The 22,878-nt window shown below is 42.9% G+C and overlaps 1 protein-coding gene across 3 annotated transcripts in view; it reads right to left on the bottom strand.

The window, feature by feature from the left end:
- Positions 1 to 22,878, bottom strand: part of PAK3 (p21 (RAC1) activated kinase 3) — a 347,852-nt gene that overhangs the window by 109,602 nt on the left and 215,372 nt on the right. For all 3 annotated transcript variants that reach the window (XM_085608185.1, XM_085608186.1, XM_085608184.1), the window contains 2 exons: positions 14,754 to 14,885; positions 2,585 to 2,762 (listed from right to left, as the gene is read on the bottom strand). In XM_085608185.1, the coding sequence (XP_085464311.1) occupies positions 2,585 to 2,762; positions 14,754 to 14,885 (310 nt within the window). The remainder of the gene's footprint in view (positions 1 to 2,584; positions 2,763 to 14,753; positions 14,886 to 22,878) is intronic.

The following is a 22,878-nucleotide window of genomic DNA, read 5'->3' as shown; positions in this document are numbered from 1 at the left end:
TAGAGTACTTAAATTCAAGAAAAAGGTAAAGTCTAAAAAATGAGCAGTGGAAGGAATTAATTAATTGGTCCATGCTCCAGAAAAAAGGACAAACCTATGAAAAGGCAGGAAGCATACAGCAGCTGACCAATAAGAAGCAAACAAATGAGTGTAACAATGAAGCCAGCTAATGGTAAGCAATGGCTGGAATCTAAGCCCACTGATCCAAAACGTCTGGAAGAGACAGCGCATGCACGCTGTGTAGACAAGACCTAAAAAAACAGGCTTCTGAAGAAGCCTTTCAGACATAGTGATGGATTGGTCATGAATGCTTAAAACGAAATTACTTTGTTAGCCTAATTAAGGGATCAGTTTGCACCTAGCATAGCCTCACTCACAGCTTGATGGTCGCTTGGCTGCAACATCCGATAGAACACTCACGAGGATGTGGTTCATTGGAAATGTAATTTAAATATTCTACCAATGTTCTACATGAAGTATCGTGGCAGCCCCATTAAACAAGCATTGGCAAAGCCAATAAGTCTCACCATGTGAGGAGGGACCCGTTAACAGCAGAGCATGCAGTGGCGATACCCTCAACAGTAAAAGGAAGCCTTCAGAGCACGGCACAAAAAATCATTAGCGGCACACAGTTAGACAAGGAAGCCCTCAGCAAGTACTACGCATTACCAGTTGGATAAATAAAATCTCCTATAAATTGTTTTTGGTACATTACCTTCCAGATCAAAAATATAAAACGAAAACAGTAAAATAAAAGAAGCAGGCAAACTAAACAAGAAAATAAAACACGCAGGAGTCATGCACTATTCTTGTAAGAGAGCGGTCCTCCCTCCTTGGGTGTAATTTCATGCTGAATGTTTCGCTTTCTTTTTATGTGTACTGAAATAGTGTTCTCCGCGCTGACAGGTCTAGTGTACAATGGTATATGGCAAAGCCCTATGCGGCCTACCAGCGTGTGCTGGGAGAAATTTCGCAAAACTGCCCAATGATTAACATAGGTTTCTCAAAAATAGGCATTTTTCTGTGAGTAAGCACAGTGGTTGCACAAAGTAGCGGTAAGCAGTGGCGAGGTAAAGCCGAGCAAAAGATGTGTTTTTGTGTTTATCTAGGAAGTCTGCTAATTATATGAATTTGAAAGCTTCGTGCAGCCCGTGACATGCCAGCTATGCCGTTTCACTGATTAGTTTTGAAAAAGTATGAATATGATAAGGAACTGAGAATGTGTGGGCGCTGCTGGGATATCTAATTAACTGGAAGTTATGTAGTTAACTTTCAAACCAGAAAGTTGTGGCGCTTGTAATGCGCTGTAAAAAACAGAAGGAACAAGAACGGTTGCAAAAGTGAAAGCAAATTGTGCGGCAAATTAATTAAATAAACAAGCGCGGTCCCCAAAGTGAAAGCGGACCACGGTACAATTAATAAGCAAAGAGTGGGGGGGGGGGGTCAGTGCAAACATGGAGCGGCATTTTTTGTAAGTAAGCACAGTGGTTGCACAAAGTAGCGGTAAGCAGTGACGAGGTAAACCCGAGGAAAAGATGTATGTTTATGTGTTAATCTAGGAAGTCTGCTAATTATATGAATTTGAAAGCTTTGTGCAGCCCGTGACATGCCAGCTATGCCGTTTCACCGATTAGTTTTGAAAAAGTATGAATATGATATGGAACTGTGAATGTGTATGCGCTGCTGGGATATCTAATTAACTAGAAGTTATGTAGTTAACTTTCAATGCAGAAAGTTGTGGCGCTTGTAATGCGCTGTAAAAAAACAGAAGGAACCAGAACGGCAGCAAAAGTGAAAGCAAAATTGTGCGGCAAATGAATTAAATAAACAGCGTGGTCCCCAAAGTGAAAGCAGACCGCTCAACAAATTACAAACAAGGAAGAGTGGGAGGGGGTGCAAACATGGAGTGCAGGCTGCAAATGAAAACAAGCAGCTCAAGAGCAGTGGTGGGGCGGGCACAGGAATGCAGCTACCGCCCTGCATGCCGCTGCTCGCTCCAGTGAGCAAAACGCTGTGGGAGTCAACATTACAAAAAGAGGTGGGACATGCACCCACCTTTAGCCATTTGCGTGCTTTCATTCTTGAAAGACACACGCAAAAGCCAATCCTATGCATGGGGGGAGTCAGACCCACACAGAGTAGTTTAGAGTAGTTACAAGAAGCGTCGCAGAGCAGCGCATGTGCGCAGCGCTAGGCTCGACCTAAAACCAAAGTACAGAAGAGTCAAGTACTATGATAATTAGTCCTTCAATTAAATTAACGTATACATTTGCAATTCTGCACTTGCCTCTGGTTGTGTCACAGACAATATCGTCCACGCCGCCCTAACCAGACCTTGAAGGAAAGGTTTGATATGCATGTTCTCTAATGCGATTTAACCTCAATATTCTCTACTGTTCGCATGTTTATCTGTTCTATTTATCTGACATTTAACAATGGCTTCAAATTAATAAAACCAGCTGCCACTTTTCAACATCAATTTGGGGTCAAAGTTTTCGGGTCATCGACTGGGATATATAAATGCCCCATGTATCGCAACATACATTATGCAAACTACCTTAGTGACCAAACAATAATAACTTACTCAGTTTTTCTAAGATCTCCTCGTCTGTCATTTTGGACTTCTTTCGTTGTCGGTCTGTATTTCTGTACAAAGTGCTTGTGGTTGAGGTGTTTTCAGGCTGAGTGGTCACCGGCGAGGTTGTCACCTCCTTTGTTGGTGCTGGTAAAGCAATGGGTTCAATTACAGAGCGTGTGTAGATCTGTAAGACACCATGGTTACTGCACGGTTAAAATGCTGGCATGCCAGGAGAAAACAAAATGGAAATAAAGTCCACAATAACTGGGGACACGATTTCAGCCATTATAGACATTTAAACTGTCACCCACAAACATTCCTAAAAGCATGCATATTTAGAGCTTGTATTCAGTCCCTTTGCATGAAGGGAACATTCCATCCAAGCCATAACTTGGCTGTTCTGCTAGGTTATTTAACACATGGTGGGAGCACTGTGTTACTTAATGTACATAACATATATAATATTGGGTGGTTAAAATCTAAAGTAGGCATGAGGGGCAGATGTAGCAACTGGCTAGGATTATCACAAGACCAAATGTTACAAGGACAAACATTTCCAGTCTTGGGCATTCCATTCACAAATCACTCCTTTCCGGTATAAAAGCCCAGTAAATTAAATTAAACCAAGACTACAAGTGCCGGACTGTACTGAGGTGGTTGAGTGAAAGGCTAGGAACTGTAATGGTTTGAGGAATTTCGGCCATCCAGGCAAAATAGAATGTTGCCTCCCTCTATCGTAATCCTAGACCAAGCTGAAGTACAACACTAAGCACACTGTTGAATAATGATCACGCCAGTCCCTTTACCAGTACTGGTTGAACTGATCTAGGAAAAGGCAATAGAGCTGGGCATAGTGAGAGAAAAACCACTCGCCTACTGAGTAATCAAAAGTTAGACAAGGTACATGCAATTCCCTTTTCACAGAATAGAAAGCCTAGATAGAGGCCTTCACGCACACTAGAACTCTATTCTACCAATGGCTTATATAATGAAATGGTGTTGCCACACATTGTCCTTTAAAGTCCAGGGGTCACGATGATGAAGAGAAGGCGGTCTATGAAGTAGAGATTGAGAGAAGTCAGCAGTCACAGAGAAGCCCTGCTTGTCAGAAAACTGGGGGCAGGTTTAACAATCAAAGAGCAAATGTTCTACGCTGGATCACTACCAAACTGAGACTGGGATCATAGTCATCAATGGCATGTTTATGATGAAGGGAGATGATAGAAAGCATAATGCAGAACATTCCTGATGCTGCCTACTCTTCCCCCAGAAAGTATGGGGTTGAAACATTAATTATACATAACCCCTTGCTAAAGTACTTAAGGTAACAATCAGTCTTGGGCAGGGGTACTCAATTTGCCACATTATCTTGCTTCCATCACCCATCACGGTCAGCAGAAGTCTTTACTCCCAAGCTAGGAAGGAGGCAGACCATTATGGGGCAATGGCGGTCATGAGTGGCAACGCCGCAACATTACTGACTTCCCGTTCCACCACAGATTAGGATAACCAGTGGGCTCAGGGATTTCTCAGGGCACCTCTATGCTCAGGGGATCCCTTCCTGGCCAGACAATGGTACTGATGAAGCAGATGGACTGCTGAATCTCTTAGTTGACACATAAAACTGATTTTTACACCTTTTGAGAGAAAAATGACAACGTGCACAATTTGCGCTCGTTATACATTGAAGAATTTGAGATATAGATCATGAAAAGACTTAGTTACTGCATCGTAAAAACATGCAGAAGAGTGTAGACTAGGCAAAAAGTTTTTTTTAAATAACATAGGTTCATGTTTTATTAAATTGCACTGGTGTATTCTTTTAACGTGTATTAGAAAATGTGATTGTGAAGGCTCACATGTTATAGAGATTTCACCAACCATGATCTCTAATTTATGATATATCTGAAGAATGAAACTAAATGTAATTTTTGTACTTTTATTATTGACTGTACAATTAATTAAAATCGTTACAGTAAAAAAGATCAGTACAAAAGGGCTAAAAACCGATTCAAAACCTTAGTGTTGGTTACAATTTTTACGCCCCTCCCCGAGACCCGTATAGTCTTTCCCCAGCGTGTGGGCACAAGTTCTTAATGCCCCAATTGTGCCCTAAAGATGATCTGGTTTGCGGGGCTCTTGGGCTGCCCTTTGTGGCGCACTCTCTCTCGATGGGTGATGTTCCCTTGGAGAGCATGCAGGGAGGGCACTATTGGTGCAACACTGGTCCATCGTTGGGAAAACTCATTAGCTTTCCTCCACAGAGATTACCATGCTCTTCCCCAGGGTATCGCTACTTTCGTCAGTGGCTTTTAAGGCTATCCTGATTTGGTGGATGAATTTCGCCAGTCTCGCTAGTACCATGGTGTTGGTGGTTGAGAGACACAGCGCTGATGCTTCGCTGCACGACTTCATACCATTTTTGATACAGATAGGGCGCAGTAGTCGCCGATGTTCATTGTTATAATTGGGACAGCAGCATAGGAGATGCAGCCAAGATTCCCTCTTGTAGTGACACAGTCTACAAGTTGTGAATTCCCCTCTTCGAGCCCAAGCAGGGTTGAATTCCGCAATCCCTAGCATGGTGAGCCTCATGAATAAAATGTTGCTTCGGGCCTGTGTGGTGAGGGCCTCACTTAGGTAAGGATATGAAACTAAATATAAATTAGATGACACTATGAATGTTTATTGAAGAGTGTTGTTTTCAACTCTATCTTTGCTCACTTTAAAATGCGCACCAACAGAGAAAAAGAGAAATTGGTGTTGCACGTTCATACTAATTGCAAATGCTCTGAAACCTTCAGAGAATGACCTTCATACATGTACTAATAGAAATTACTAGAAACAATATTAATATTTTATATTTGGAAATGGTACTTTGAGAATGCAGTAATACATCATAGTTACACGTGCTAATTACATTGAAATTAAAATGCTTTACAAGTGCAAATAGGTTGAGGAAAAAGGATAAAAGGCCTTAAAGACTCTACAATGCAATGTATATTTGCATTATTTTATATTGTGTATTTCTTGAACTAAATTCAATTTAAGCCTGCATTTTCTTTCCTTTGCTTGAGTCTGTTCTCATGGAAAGGCTTTGTAAACTTGTAATGTGAAATGAAACTATCTTTCATAGAAAGAGTTCCCATGCACACACTAAAACTACTTGCAACTATTTTGTTACTTTGGGGACTTTACATTTTGAGTAGTTCAAGAGCTTATGTGATGAGCGTCACCTTTTTGCTATAAAATGGGTCTTTCCATGCTGCATGACAATCACCTTATACGAACTGAACAATGGACTGAGGGGTCTGACCAGTGAGGTGACTCAGGAGGTGTCACCCCGGAACTTGGGGAAGACGTGTGTGATGGAGAGACAGGGGTCTTGTCAACTCATCTTGCTCTTCGCGGACTTAGAGACAGCTTTTGTTTCTTGCGCACTGTACTGGTTTTCCTTGGGCTAACGCCTGCGCTATTCCCGGATTCTTTTCCATCTAATGGAGAGAACCTGTGAGCTGATATGGTTCACATATTTTCCTGAACTGTTCTTCAATAGCTTTGGTAATTGATGGCCCACAAGAGATACATTTGATTATTCTGTATTCCTCAATTGAAATGCCTGAAATTGATGCATTACTCGCCTTAAAATTTCCTGATAAACCTAACCATCCTCAAATCCTGTTTCTGTCTCCAATAATTGATTGTGCATTCCAATTGAGTAATAATGAGGGATGGAATTTCTAATAGAGAGGTCTGGGGACAACAGATTCTAACTGAATTATTGTTTTTTTGTGATTCTAGTCCAACTGAATTTCTTTAGGAGATTTAGTCTAGCTGTAATAATCCTGTACGAGTATAGCACAGTTTTAAGAATCATATAAGGAATATGCTACTTACCAGTATGCATCTGTTCTTGGCACGTAGAGCTGCAGATCTATACACTGTGCATAGATCGCCATCTGGTGTTGGGCCCGGATGTTTGCAGTTTGTTTTTCTTCTTGGACAATGTTTGGAAGTAACGAGTTTGGTGACTCCTCCTTTGGTCCGTACTGCGCATGGGCTTCGGCTCCATCCTCAGATTGTTTTTCGCCAGCAGGGAAAAGATGGAGCGTAGTGATAATACTAAAGAAACCCATGTGTGTTGTATCTAAATAAGATAGACTGGAACGGATACAGGTAGCCGGGGAGGCGGGTGGGCGTGTATAGATCTGCAGCTCTACATGCCAAGAACAGATGCATACTGGGAAGTAGCATACTCCGTTCGAGGCATATGAGCTGCAGATTATACACTGTGCATAGATTATATAGCAGTACCCAACCCTAGCGGCGACCACCGGTATCCGTTGCAGTGGTTTGAAACAGTGTCTTTAATACAGCCTGGCCCACACTAGCTTGTTGCTTGGTTTGCACATCTACACAGTAATGTTTTGTGAAGGTGTGCGGTGTTGACCATGTGGCTGCCTTGCAGATGTCATCTAAGGGTATGTTCCCTAGAAACGCCATAGAAGCCCCTATCTTTCTTGTAGAGTGGGCTTTGGGTGGAACAGATAATGTTCTTTTTGCTTTGTGATAGCAAATTTGTATGCATTTTACAATCCACCTAGCTATCCCTGATTTTGAGATGGGGTTGCCTTTATGTGGTGGAGAGAACGAGACAAACAGCTGTTTAGTCTTTCTAAAAGATTGCGTTCTTTGTATATAGTAAAGTAAAGCCCTTTTAACATCAAGTGTATGTAGAGCCCTTTCTGCAACAGATTGAGGTTGCGAGAAAAAAAACGGTAATTCCACCGATTGATTGAGATGGAAGGGGGAAATGACCTTGGGCAGAAATTTTGGATTTGTGCAAAGTATCACCCTATTGTGATGCATCTGCAGAAAAGGTTCTTGTATAGTGAACGCTTGTATTTCACTAACCCTTCTAAGGGAAGTGATAGCTACGAGAAAAGCTGTTTTCCAAGTAAGGAACTGTAGCTCACATTTATGCATTGGTTCGAAAGGCGGTCCCATCAGCCTTGTAAGAACTACGTTTAGATTCCACACAGCTGAGGGTGGCGCTCTGGGTGGAATTACTCTTTTAAGGTCTTCCATGAAAGCTTTAATAGCAGGCACTCTGAAAAGTGATAAATGCTGTCTGTTTTGCAGGTACGCAGCAATTGCTGCTAGGTGTAAACGGATGGATGTGTATGCCAGGTTACACCTCTGTAGATGGAGCAGGTAACATATGATGTGCTGTATGGATACATCTAAAGGGTTGATTGCATTGTTACGGCAGTAAATAACAAATCTTTTCCACTTTGCGGCATAGCATGCTCGAGTGGTAGGACGTCTGGCTTCCCTGATAATGTTCATGCAATCAGGGGGAAGGTTAAGGTATCCAAATTCTAAGATTTCAGGAGCCAGATCGCAAGGTTGAGCTGAGCTGGGTCCGGTTGCCTGATCTCTCCATGATTCTGGGTTAGGAGGCATGTGGACAGGTGTAATTTTTGGTGTGGTACCACTGAGAGCTGTAGTAGTGTGGTGTACCACGGCTGCCTGGCCCATGTTGGAGCTACCAGAATGAGTGTGAGGGAGTGCTGTTGTAGCTTCCTTACCACTAATGGAATTAGCGGGAAAGGCGGAAAGGCGTATGCAAATTTGCCTGACCAGTTCATCCATATCGCATTGCCTTTGGACAATGGGTGTGGGTATCTGGCGGCGAAGCTTGGGCATTTTTTGTTTTCGTGGGTGGCGAAGAGGTCTATCTGAGGATGCCCCCACTTGTGAAAGAATGGGTGAAGGACTTGTGGATGCAGTTCCCATTCGTGCATTTGCTGCGTTTGTCTGCTGAGCAGATCTGTCTTGGTGTTTTGTATCCCTGGGACGTGTTGTGCCAGGAGAAAGACTTTTTGCGGGATTGCCCATCTCCATATGCTCTGTGCTAACCGAGAGAGCTGTGGAGAGCGTGTCCCCCCCTGTTTTTGAATGTAGTACATTGCAGTCATATTGTCTGTGCGAATGAGGATTGCTTTGACTGAGACTTGTTTCTGAAATGATTTCAGGGCTAGAAAGATCGCCAATAACTCCAGATGGTTTATGTGGAGTAACTTTTGTTGTGGCGTCCATATACCTTGCACTGTGAGGTGTAATAGATGCGTTCCCCAACCGGAGAGCGATGCGTCCGTTGTTGGAATTACCTGAGGAACCGGGTCCAGGAACGGTCGCCCTTTGGAAAGATTTGTGGTGTTCCACCACTGCAGAGAGCGATGGGTGCGATCGTCCACCAACACCAGATCCATCAGTTGCCCCTGGGCCTGGTTCCACCGGCGTGCTAGGCACTCTTGGAGTGGACGCATGTGGAGTCTTGCATGAGGCACTATGAAGATGCAAGATGCCATCATCCCTATTAGCTTCATAAACACTCTTGCTGGGAGAGAGTGCAGAGGAATGAATCTTTGACGCAAGTCTTGTATGCTTGCGATTCTGGCTGAATTGGGATAGGCTATAGCTTTTGAGGTGTCTATAGTGGCACCGAGGTATTGCTTTGTGTGAGACAGTATCAGCTGGGACTTTTGGTGGTTCACCGTGAAACCTAGCTGGTGTAGTAGTTGGATGGTAGTGTTTGTATGCTGCACACATTGGTTGTAGGACGTGGCTTTTATTAGCCAGTCGTCCAAGTAAGGGAAGACGTGAATGTGTTGCCTTCTGAGGTGTGCCGCCACTACTGCGAGGCATTTGGTGAACACTCTTGGTGCGGTTGTGACCCCGAAGGGGAGAACCTTGAACTGGTAATGTTGGCCGTCCACTACAAATCTGAGGTACTTTCTGTGAGAAGGGTGTATTGGAATATGGAAGTATGCGTCTTTCAAATCCAGTGTGGTGAGAAGATCGTTCTGGCAGAGGTGTGGGAGAACTTGTTGGAGAGTTACCATGTGAAAATGGTCTGAGTGTATGTATGCATTTAGAGGCCGGAGGGCTAGAATGGGTCGTAGAGTCTCGTCTCTTTTTGGTATCAGAAAGTACAGAGAGTAGACCCCTAAATTTTGTTGACTGATGGGAACCTGCTCTATACCCTGTTTTTGCAGGAGGGAGATTACCTCTTGTTTGAGCAATGTGGTATGTTCTTGCGACATTACACGGTGCCTGGGTGGAATATTTGGTGGGGTGGATGTTAATTCGAGACAGTACCCTGACCGAATAATTTGGGTCACTCATTTGTCTGATGTTATGGTCTCCCAGGTTTGAAAGAAGTTTTGTAGTCTGCCCCCGACTGGAGTGGAATGGTCTGGGGGGAGCGGGGGAAAGTCATTGTGTGGGCGGTGTGGCAGAACGGGCGGTGTTGGTTTTGCCCCTGCCTTTATTATGGTTTCCTCTATATCCACCTCTTTGATAGCCCTTTGTGAAGTTAGTCTGAGGAGGGGACTTGTAGGATGTGGAGGCGTTATCGGCAGAGTAGCCCCTGCCAGTGCCTCGAAAGGAGGAGCTGCGAAAAGAGCGTCTGGGAGAGTGGGACTGTAATGCTCCCATAGACTTCGCCGTATCTGTATCTTTTTTCATTTTTTCCAGGGCTTCGTCTACTTTTGGGCCAAATAAGTGTTGCTGGTCAAAAGGGTGGTTTAGAATAGATGCTTGCACCTCTGGCTTAAAGCCTGAGATTCTGAGCCAGGCGTGGCGGCGAAGCAGAACACTGGTGTTTATAGCCCTGGAAGCTGTGTCTGCTGCGTCAAGTGCACATTTAATAGAGGTGTTGGTAATGGTCTTTCCCTCTTGTATTAGTTCATGAGCCCTATTTTTATATTTGTCTGGAAGATGTTGCATGATAGTCTCCAGCTCATCATAGTGCGCTCTGTCGTATCTTGCCAACAGCGCTTGCGTGTTGGCGATACTCCACATATTGGCAGCTTGCGAGGCAGTGCGTTTGCCTGACGCGTCTAGGAGCTTGGACTCCTTATCGGGTGGTGGAGCCTCACCTGATGACTGAGAATTGGACCGCTTGCTAGCTGTGGATACCACTAATGAGTCTAAGGGTGCAGGTCCTTTAATATAGGCAGGATCTGTGGGGGCGGCCTTATATTTTTTCTCTATTCTGGGGTTTAAGACCCTAGCCCTGACTGGGTCTTTGAAAACCTCTGCAGCATGTTTGGTCACCCCTTTAAGCATGGGTAGTATGGCAGTAGATTTATCTGCGATGTCAAAAGTATCAAGTAGGAAGTCTTCCTCAACTGGTTCCGTGTGCAACTCCACCCCATGATAATGTGCCGCCCGTTGTAACAAGTGGTGGAACCCCAAGGGGTCCTCTGGTGGAGATGGCCTGGATGGATAAAGATCATCCTGAGGTACATCTGGGACATCTGGATTATGATAATCCTCCCATGGGTCTGGTGTTCCCGGAGGGGTGGGGTCTTGTGGGGCATCTGTGGGATCATAGTAAGGATCCCCTTGGTCATCAGGGTCTGGAGACGGGGTCGGAGAGCGATGAGGCAAGGGTGGAGAAGGTGGAGGGGGCGGAGATGGGGGAGGTGGAGGAGGTGGGGGAGGTGGAGGTGGTGGGGAGGGTACTCTGAAAGGGGATGTGGCAGAATCCTTCCGTTTTGGCGGTGGAGGAGGAGCTGGTTTGTCTAAATGTCTTTTCTTTGAAGACAAAGTCAAATGCCCAGTCTTTGGATCCTTTGTTAAAGTCTTTTGTCGAGGATCTGGCGTGAATAGTTCCTCCGGCACCGATTGATCTGTTGGCGCCGATGTTTTCGGGGCCGACGGCTTCTTTGGTTTATCTGTGCCATGCTTTTTCGGGGCCTCCGATTTTTTGTTCGGTGCCGAGGCAGGTTTCGGCACGGGAGTTTCGGCGCCGAGGGATTTATGTTTGGTCGGCACCGAGAGGCCAGGTTTCGACACCGATGGCTTCGGAACGGAGCTTGGTGTGGTTTTCTTCGGTGCCGAAAGGTGTTTTTCGGCACCGCTAGTAGGCTGGCTCGAGCCAGAGCCGCCGGGAGACTTATGATGCTTCTTCACCGGGCCCGAAGGTGGGGTGATGGAAGCGGTATGTTTGGTTTTGCCTAGGCCCGGAGGCGAAGGTGTAACCGGAGTCTCTTTCGGTGTGGGCGCGGGAGTGGAAGGGGGTAGAGTACTCCCGACCCTCTGCGCCGGTGTGATCTCCTCCACGTCGGAGTCGTCGGCCTCGGAAGCACTGACGAGGTCGTCTTCCTGTTCGGTGTGCTGCTGTCCCGAAGCTCCGATGTCTTCTCCGAAGATGTCAGGTGGAGCCGAGGTCGAGGAGTGCGCCATGGTGCGTCGAGCTCTTCGATCCCGAATAGTCTTTTTCGATCGAAAAGACTTGCAGGCGTGGTAGTCTCGGGCCTCGTGTTCGGGAGAGAGGCAGAGGTTGCACACCTGATGTAAATCGGTGTGGGGAAATTTAGACCCACATTTCGGGCACTTCTTAAAGGGAGTCCTTTCCATCAGCCGAGACCGGAGTCGAGATAGGCCCGAAGGCCGCCGCCGATGCCTGGAATCGAAGAAGTGCCAAAGAGAGAGATAAAGAAGATGATTTTGTCTGAAGAATCTCGATGGACGAGGATTTTTCGTCGAAGGTCGAACTGGAAAGGTTCGAAGCCGGAGCACGAAGTATTACATCCGAGCCCGATGGCGGAAAAAAACAATCTGAGGATGGAGTCGAAGCCCATGCGCAGTACGGACCGAAGGAGGAGTCACCGAACTCGTGACTTCCAAACATTGTCCAAGAAGAAAAACAAACTGCAAACATCCGGGCCCAACACCAGATGGCGATCTATGCACAGTGTATAATCTGCAGCTCATATGCCTCGAACATTAATTTAAATATGAGTTTGTAGGTCAGTTATCCTATTCCTAGTCCTCATTAGATAACTGTATTGGATCCCCTATATCCGACCCCTCTCGGCATGATTCAAGATCCATCGAAGGACAAAGTAAATGGATCTGAGGTGCAGTATTATGAGATAAAGTAAATGGGCCAGTGGCGCTACAACATCTAGATATTTTGGGTGCGGACTAAAAATGCCTTGGTAGCAGGGCGTAGAGGGCTATCACCATCTTTAAGCTTGTCTGAACAATGACCGTCAATATTCAAATTGGACAGACAGTCCTGTTTCCCAATGCTCTTACCGAGAATGCCTGGCAGTGAGCTGATGACCAGCCACGATGATGGAATATACATCTCTGCGTCATGTTTAAATCTAGTGAGAACATGGAATTTTGATGGGAAAATACACCAGCCCCATCCCTTTTAATTGTAGACTATAAATGGCCGCTTATTGTATGCTTTTTGAGTACATTTGAGGGAGGTACACCTTTCCAAAGGAAAGACTGAATGCAAAATCACTGGCACACTATTTTTTACTTACTAATGTAATTGAAATATTGAAGACCATCCAAAAGGGAAACAAACCATATCACAAACCAGATCAAGATTTAGACCATATTCAACCAGCTCAGAGGTACAACATGTTAAACACAGAAAAAGGTTAACAGAAACATCATTAGGTAAATAAGGAGGTGGAAGTGCAACTGACCAGAGAGCCATTATGGGTGCGAAGTTCCTCAACGTTTCCTGGGTAACATTTGAAAAAGAAAAAACACTGACGTTTTACCCGAAGAGTGGTAAGTTGAGAACTAGACAGAAGTGTTTAAGGTTTTTTGGGGGCATTATAGCCAAGGAAAGATTGGAGAGTTAAAATGGTCGCAGGGCGTGAAAGGGGTTGTAGAAGTGTATAAATGTTACCTGCATAACCAAGGGCAGGCATCATGCATACAACAGCAAGAGTAACTTAATTGTGTTGGTGAGGGGGTTCCAAGGTAGTGACATCACTAATACAAAGGCCTCAAAGGTCACTTGTACTTTCATTCAGAGCTTGCTACTGGATTTTTATGTAGCTCTTTATTTATAGAAGACTCAAAGATGGAAGACTCAGTTAGCCTTCCAGGACATAAACATGTGACCGACAGTTTAAACACAGGTGTCAGAAGACAGTATTTATCTCTGAGATGTGAAATTATATTTTGGATCAGCAATGAAGTTGAAAGATGCTGAACAGCAGCTGGGCACCATAATTATACAGTGGGAGTCAGAAATAATGAAGGGGCTTCCATTTAGGTTGCTTGATTTAGCCAATGTTCAAAGGGCAAAGAACCCTACCCGGGCTAACAAAGCAAAAAGAAACTTCATCAGGCTGACACAGCAAGAAGTCGTCTCACCAAACTGACAAGGCAAGACAGACACACCTTTTGTGAAAGATGCAGGACACAAATTAAGTGAACAGGTAGACTTTCAGGCTATAGATGACACCAGAAGCAGACACCCTCAGATACTGGTGAGCATCATCTGCACACTGCTAAACAATTGCTCTTTCAAAACAGGGCCCTGTGGTTTCCTGCTGAGGGTGAGCAGTGAGTGTGACAGGTTCGAGTCTTGCAGTGTTCAAAGTTTCCTAAGGAAGTTTGCAGGAGATCGAGAAGTTGGGATAATTTGTAACCATGGGGCTTATTTTGAGTTTGGAGGACGGGATACTCCATCACAAATGTAGCAAATGTCTTGCAGTGTTCAAAGTTTCCTAAGGAAGTTTGCAGGAGATAGAGAAGTTGGGATAATTTGTAACCATGGGGCTTACTTTGAGTTTGGAGGACGGGATACTCCATCACAAATGTAACAAATATCCCATCCGGGGCATAACACAGGCCCCACCCCCCTGTGGAGCCAACCCTTCAGGGGAGGCCCATTCCTCCACAGGCCTATGAATATCGGTGAGATATGGGGGACTCACACCTTGCTGGTAGGTCCCCATCATTTTACATTACGTCACTGAATCCAGTCTGCAGTAGTACTAGTGCCATACGTTATAATACACTGTAATATGGTGGATGGGATACGCACCACTTTTGTGATGGAGTAAGCCGTCCGCACAACTCTGAATAAAGGCCCTACCTACAGTAGTAAATTTTACAATATCATCCATCAATGTAAAACCTCTATGATTTATACACTTAAAGAAAAAAACAATAACAGGTCAAGATTACCACAAAAATGCACTATTTTTCATCTGGCCAAAAGGGGAGCCACAATTTTTATAAAATCATGATCAGCCTATCACACACACCGTCATCATAGCAATATTACAACTCATTGACAATAGATGCAACAGTTGGAAGTAAAAGTGGTCTTTCTTACGGATTTTGTATGCTCGGGCCTAGGTGCAATGACAGGTGGCGGCTCATTGTCATCTTCCTCCTCTTCGTCCTCTTCATCCTCCTCTTCTGAAACAGGGGGAGCCAGAGGAGGCTCAGAGGCTGTTTTTGTGCTCTGAAGGAAAAGAAATGTACACAGAGGCCTTTATCAAGAGCATCTTCCCAGCGCTCAAATATCAGATGCTGCATGTTCTCCTTTTTTGCCCTTTGAGGTCATTGGTCATACAACATTTAGGCCCTAGTGATGGGGCGGTCACTGGGCCCTTTTATTACTGCCTACGACAGCAAAGGGCTAATGTTAATATAAATCACAGAATACTCATTGACATGCATTAAAACATGCCCAGATACCATTTTGGCAATAAAAAGCTAAAAAAAAACAGCTTGTAGGCCTGCAAAAGACGTTTTTGTTGGTTCCGCTTATTTCCATATTCATTACCATGGTACTGTGCAATGCCTCAATATGATTAAAAAAAACAGTTCTATCAGGAACTTTGGATTGACTCTTCAAACAATCGCTAATTTAGCAAACAGACCTATAGTAGAGATAGTGGTGCATTACAAAAGCATCATTTACGAATGACAGGGCTCACAATGTCCCATGAAAGATCCTACGCGGATCAACTTTCATAAAAGCTACCTCCTTAGGCTCTAGTACCCTATGCCTATCAACTTTCATATAAAATACCTCCTCAGCGCCTAGCACCCATGGAAGAAGAGATGGGGCAGGGTCGGGCGGCGAAAGAAAATATGCCCAGGCACCAAAATAAATGTTGCCCCCTTCACTGAATTAGAAAGCTAAAATTGTGGCCAAGTTTGCAAATTGAGATTGTTTTGAACGTGGCTGCATAAATGTTTTACAAAGTGCAAAAGATGGATTTGAGATTGCTGGAAGCAACGTTTGTTTTAATATCAGGGAAATCAACAGTAAAAACCAGCTTAGCGGACCATAAAACATGCCCACAAACAGCCCAAAAAACATCCCATAAAACCGACCTGTTAGACCAGCTCTTCAGGCACAGCCTGATAGACCTATAGTCAAGTCCGACCCTTGATGGGGCACCTTTGACATCAACACCCTTTCAAGAATGTGATTTAGGAGCAGCTCAGGTCCCAAGTGAGATGCAGTGCTGCTCCTTGCAAAGCACATATAATGTCAATTATATTATCGTCATCTTTTTGGGGATCCTATCATGGTCAATGGGCATTAACTGCCATTTGCAATTATGTCATTGGGGGGGGGGGGGGTCAAATGTCATGCCCTGAGAGGCTGTCATGTATGTAATCAGTAGTGTCCATAAAGGATTACTATAATATAATTATACTATTATATTATCTTTATTATAAGGAACAAAATATTTTAAGAAATACCCTTAATTTATTTGTGATTACATTGAATGTGAAAAAAAGGAGAGCAGGGACAAGACCAAGTATGATCATTTCAGCAAGATGGTTGGTTATCTAAAAACAATTGTTACAGGACACAAACATTTCATCAAAAGGCGATAGTCGAAAAAAGCATGCACTCGAGGTATAAAATGGATATACAGTGCTAATAGTGAAAAGTGGTGCGAGAAAAGTGATCACGCACGGATAGTGAAGTAAGAGCAGTAGAAGAATGTATACATTTCATTAGAGAGAGCACTTATCATTGATAAAGTTCATGAAAGTATATATAGTGCTGTGCAGATAAGTATCACAAATGTCTTTAATGCCGTGTGGCGGCCGATGGAGTTTCAACCCTGCGCAAGTAACCATGTCATCATCAGGACTGGAGGGTGTTTAGCAGAGCACAGCTAGTATAACTCAAATTTAAAGAGGGGCCTAATGCACAGATTAAACTGCTGTGTGCACAGCATGCAACCACAATTCACTCCTACCATGTAGAAACAGTGATCAAAACAAACAGAACTGGCCTGGCCTGTGAAATGAATGCAGAAAGAAATGGGAAGGGCAGCTAGAATACTCTGCAACTGGAAATCATCCCACTGGGACCCCTCTGTCTGAGGAATAGGCAGACACCAGGTGTACGCAAGGATATCATCAGAGGTGCCAATAGAATAGAACACCCATAGTGATTGTGTAAGAGTCCTACAACACTTCCTAACTGAAATAAGGAAGAGATAGGCATGAATGAAGTGATGTGAAGTCCTGTCTCCACTACAGAAATAAGTGTGGGATCTGGGCATGAGAGTGGATGACCGGTCAGAAGAACAACATGTTTAGGGCAATAAAATCCTATCCTTGGAGGAACAATGTTATGATCTAGCACTTAAACCAGAAGACTTCGAGAACAGGTTAAGGCAGTTAAAAATATTTTGTGACCTGGCAGCCACAAGCCTAAAATGCAGAAAATACATCTGGCCTATATAACTGTTTGCACACACCCCTTCTGACTCATTTTGAGCAAAACAACCAGATACACCATGTGAAGATCTTGGGGGAGGCATGCATGCTCTTAGGGATCACCAATGATGAAGAACACAACATAGCAGAGGGCCAAGGAAAGCATGGGCAACATAGGCGGAGTTGGACCAGGAGAGAAGGGGCTAGAGAAGCACCACTCCCTCGGCCAGTCAATTGGGGAGAAACAAGATGAAGGTGCTGCATGAAGCACTCTATACATGAGAACAAGGCAGATGCAAGGAATCCTGCAAACTTTAATCAATCAATCAATCAGGGATTTATGAAGCGCACTGCTCACCCGTGAGGGTCTCAAGGCGCAGGGGGTTTCGAGCAGCTCAGTCTTGACATGCAAGGCACCACTGAACATTTGCTCTCTGTCACTAATGCCTTCATGTCTTCTTCGGAGTAAGAGGAGTCCAATGGCTGCCTGGGATTTGTTCCCTAGAGGACCATATGTTGACCAGTGCAGCCACAAACAGTGCGGGTGTCATAAGTAAGTTACAGCAGATTGTTTTCTTAATGTTATATCTGCTATTGGTGACTAGATGTTTGGAGGGGGAGGAGCTGGGGAAGTCTCCAGGGTCAAAGCTTACTCAGTAAACTTCTGAATCACCAAAAGCAAGTCAAGGCGCAACCTAGGATATGTGCACAAGTGAAAGAGCAAGATATAATGCGTAGGCACTGATAGGCAGTCAGAAACCACCTGAAACAGCAAGCTATGTCTCTCCTCCAGGAAACCAACTAACAGAAACAGGATTTGGGCAAACTAAAATCCAAACTGTCCCCCAGACAATATTTTGCATCAGGCCCAATCAAAACAAAGCTGGAGTGCCAAAACTGTAAATGAGGCACTTTTGGGGAAAACCTAACCAAGTTATTATACAGGATGAAGTGGGGAGGGTCCTCACAGTGATTTACCAGGTAGGCTCCAAGACACTGATGGTCACATCCATATGCTGTCAAAATTTGAGCCAAGAACCATTTGTGAAATGCACCATTTCCGATACATGTGTGAAGGATGAGGATGAAGTTATTTTATGGGCAGAATTGAATCTAATGAATGATGGGGAGAGAGATCGTGCGATACAGCGACATAGAAGTAAAGGGTGCAGCCACAACACCACTCAATGAAAGGTTGCGCTCATCTGTGCTGTGGATATATGGAGGACCCAACACCCAGGCAACTTATTAATATTCACCTGTACACCACTATCATGCCAGAGTAGAGCTCTTCTTTAACAGTAACACATCAGCATGCAGACATGTTGATGGGTCAGATAGAGCTTTCAGACTACGCTCCATTAGCCATCATAATCGTAATTCAGCACTCCCAAGTTGCAAAGAATGCAATACTAACTTTGCAACTGCCTTCTCCGAGATCCAAAATAGGGGCCTATTCACAATGTGCATTCTGTAGTACTTTAACAGTGGTACTAATAAAGTTCTACAAAATTCATTGCATTTCAATAAAATATAATTACATTACTTCTAATTCTATACATCATGGTTAAGTATTGATACGTAATAAAAAACATTCGTTTACTTTAGGTGTGGATTTATTTTTGGATTTAAACTTCAGAAAAATTATTTGAATTTAATATATTGAATTGAATATTTAATTTAAAATTAAATTAGTGAGGCAGTATTTTTTCTTGTGTTCTACATTGAAAATAAATATTTAAAATGAATGTACATTATTAATTACCTTAAGAAAAATGTACTAACTTTTTTCAAGTTTAATAAACGTTTTAACTTTTCTATATGCTCCACCATACGGAGATCTGTGCTTCGAAAAGTACAAAAAATAATAATAAAATTAACTCAAACAAGGTGCTTTGAGTCGCCACAGTAAAAAGGTACAGAATAAACCGTAATACAACCAGTGGCTTAAGAAAAACAATTTATTTTAGTTGTGAAACTGGAAGTCCTGTTTTCAAAGCTGCATAACTCCCCCTCTTTGATTATGATACACTTTTCTGAGTGTATATGCCTACACTTCGAAAATGTAGATGTCGTACTACCAAAAATCACAAGATGCCACAAAGATGACAAGCACATTCAGAGCTAGCCCGAGAACGCACCTGTAGGTCATGAAGCCTGGTAAAGCGATTCAGAGATGCTTTTAATTTTTGAAAGGTGGCATATGGTAGATATGGATATGCAATTCATGACATTCTTAGCAAATAAAAAAAAAACAGGAGCTGAGCAGAGAACTGAAAAATAATCCCACCCTATTTTCCTCACAGGTAGAAAGGGAAAGAAAGGGCTTCTGGGTTTTGTTTCTTGATGCTACCTCACTCGCAAGGATCAATTTACCAAACCATAAATAATTCATGGAAAGACACCTGAAGCCTAACAGGCGCGCATGAAAAGTCTGCTATCCTATCACCATCGTGCCTTGTGAGCTTCAATGGCTGCCAATCATGTGAACGGCATTTGGGAAATTTTCTTAGTTCATAAGCAGGCCAGGTAGAGGACCTCTGGTGTCATCGTGGTGGCAAGGGGGGCCATGTGAGATGCTTAATCCAGAAGACCCTGACCTATCCCTGGGTCTCGTGGAATGCGTTACTATGCCTTGAAATCTGGTTATGTTCTCAGATCCCTATTTTATCCACAGAGTTCTCTTCTCACCTTTCTCGTTTTGGAAGGAAGTTGGTCCCTAATTCGATCTATAACTTTATATGCTCTTCCACAAGCTAGGCACACGCTTGGGTGTTCTGTTGCCTCATAAAACCTATCAAAGCTACAATGGAAACTTTCTATAAAATTCAATTTAGTTAATTATGCACCTGCATTAATATGTGCTGTGTTTTTTCTATTTCTATGATTGGTCGCAAATTGCTTTACTATCACTACTAAGCAGCAATACATAATTTCCTTCCACGTCAACACAATTAAATGGTGTAATCAGAAGATCCTCAAAGAAAGTAACAATGCCCGGTAAATGCAAAATATAGGAACTATCCAACACTGCATTAGTAGAAGCGATGCCATAGGATGACAGAAATTGTGTTTGACTGTCTAAACTTTAGAGGCACGAAACACCATAACAAGATGAGCATTTTTTAATCAGGTGCCTAGTTAGAAAGAGGTTAATTTTAGAGGAAGCCTGACCAGAGATTTCCCGAGCCAGATTTCAGAGAGATATTCCAAATTAGCGCTAAGAGGTGATGCAAACTGACAGAACAAACGCGAACTTGTTCTAAGTATGCATCGTGATGTGAGTGTCTGTTTATTTGAATTAAAAAAAAAAAAAAAATTGAGTTTTTGGGAAGCTGTGAATTGTGATTTTCATCTAGAAAAAATAATAGCTTTAATAGAAAATAAGCCTTGCATTTGTCCTTGTCAGCAGCAGGCTTGACAGTCCAATCATCGAGAAGTTCCTTGTTATTTGGTAGGAGATTATCTTTTAATATCATCCCCACTGACCCATCCTTGGCCTACCAGTGTTGTCACAGGGAATATGGTCAATGCCTTGAAAAATTGGTATAGAGTCCCTATTTTATGCATCATTTTGCCTTCCCCTCTTCCTTTGTTGGATGGCAGATTCCACTAATAAAGTCCATCAATAGTATATACTCTTCAGAAACCCTGGCATTATCAAAACTGTTTATACAACCAGGGCAACTGACTGCTTTAATTTTGAACGAACAATAAGCAATTAATTCGGTCTCAGATCCAACATGCTACTTTTTAGTGACTGTGCAGATCATGATTACAAAAAGAGGAATGACATGTTTGCGTACCGTAGTGCTGTTTTTTAGGGTTCGTATAGTTCAGATAGTGTAACAGGGCTACGACAGGAATTCAGTCAACAGGTTTTAGTCCGTTGTTTCAAGTTATTAAGTCAATGAGACCGGTAAGTTTGGGGAAAAAATGTTTTTGAAAAACAATTGTGTTTGTCATTAAAACATAAAATGGTGATAAATTGGGGAGAGGATGTGGCCTTCTGGTTAGAGCGGTCGGCCTCGAAGCTGGGGAACCGGGTTCGAGGCTCTGCAACGACACTCAACATCCTGTGATTCTGGGCAAATCACTGAATAATTGAATGTGTCCATCTGTAACGAAAATGGTGCTCATGTAAAGCGCTCTGATACCCGATATCTTCAGGTCAAGCTAGCGCTATATAAAACTTAAAAAGAAAAAAATCTATTACTATTGTAATTCGATTAATTATTGGATATACGATACAACATATGTCGGTTGACATGGGGTATGATATTAATTTCTACAATTAAGACTAAGTCCTGCCATGAAAGCAGGACATTAGTCATAAAATTTCAATGCAGAACATGATCTCACATTGGTGAAATCATGAAATGATCCCTTTAGCTGCTAAACGAAGGTACGGCCATCATTTTGAGTGGGTCGAACAGTCCTGACATTTTCTCATCCATTTACTAAAGTTCAAACCATTAGAAAAACAACATGACATTATTGTAAACAGCTTCAATGTCCTCTTTTTGCCAAATAAAAACTTACTTTAGGATTACGCATCTATCAATGTTTGGTCTTTGAATCATCATCATCTGAGCCTCAAAAATAACTAAAGCGGACTCCCAATACACATAGTCTCTGCTGCAACAAAGCGGTGTTAAATGAAAGAAAATGCTGAAACTGAGGTATTTTTATTTGGTCTTAGTCAGGTTGCAATAGCGATATTAATGAAAGTATATCTGCAGATGAAGATGAAATTGCGAACTTTATTTTGTCTAACTTTGTTAAGCTATGTCTGACAGATGAAGCGTGCACATTGTAATGAAATCTTCAGTTTATACTACATTTTTGGATGAAACAAGCAGTCTATGTAGGGACACAACAGTAAATGTAGTAAAGATATACATCGTATTATTGTTAATCAAAATTTAGGTACTGTACTTACAGTGGGAGGTTTTTGTTTATTTGGCTTGAAAAAAGAAAACTGACCATTTTGAGAAAAGAAAGACACCTGAAATTGTATTCTCATTAGACTATGACTTACTGCTTTAAACCAGCTTCCCGCTAACCATTCTGCAATTGGGTCAAATTTGCTGATGTACGTTTTTTCTTACTGGTAAGTGAAGTGAACTAAGTATTATTAAAATGATTAGGCTATCAATTGCAATCAGAAAAAAATACTTCTGTTAGAACTTTTTTGAAGAACATGCTACACAACAAATTTTAGTTACAATGGCAGATCAGAATTCTATGGGTGGGGAATGAAAACTCCCTGTCCTAGTCGCACAATTTAAAACAATTTCATTTAAGGCCCCTTTTGCAAAGATTCAGTTACAATTATGGCGGCCCCTGCTGACCATGCGCTTAATGGTTTACTAAGTGGTACCTTTATCCGATACACGAAACAGCAGCATGAGGTTGATAGCTTCCAGAATGTATTTTTAATACTGAAAGTAAAAAAATGAGACATTTTGACAGTAAGATTACCCCGGTACTGGCAATTTGTTTGGAAATTGACTCAGTTGGAAATAGGATATCTGTTAGCGCTTCTCTTGAGGGACGTTTTGAGTACATTGAATGGCAACTCTTTATTAGGTAGGAGAAAACCTCTACAAGATGCCCCATGAAATGGATAACTTATCAGTCAGAACAGGAGCTATTTCTTAACTAGTCAGACTGATATCTGGCCAAAATTGAGCTCTCTAAACCAAAGCTGAAGCAAATACTGAAGGGAAAAATAGGTGCTCCGAGTCTTATCTATCATT

The sequence above is a fragment of the Triturus cristatus genome, chromosome 5_2 (assembly GCF_964204655.1).
Source record: "Triturus cristatus chromosome 5_2, aTriCri1.1, whole genome shotgun sequence".
In the NCBI taxonomy this organism is placed as follows: Eukaryota; Metazoa; Chordata; class Amphibia; order Caudata; family Salamandridae; genus Triturus; species Triturus cristatus.
Note: the sequence above shows the minus strand (reverse complement) of the source record. Positions and strands in the feature narration are given on the sequence as shown.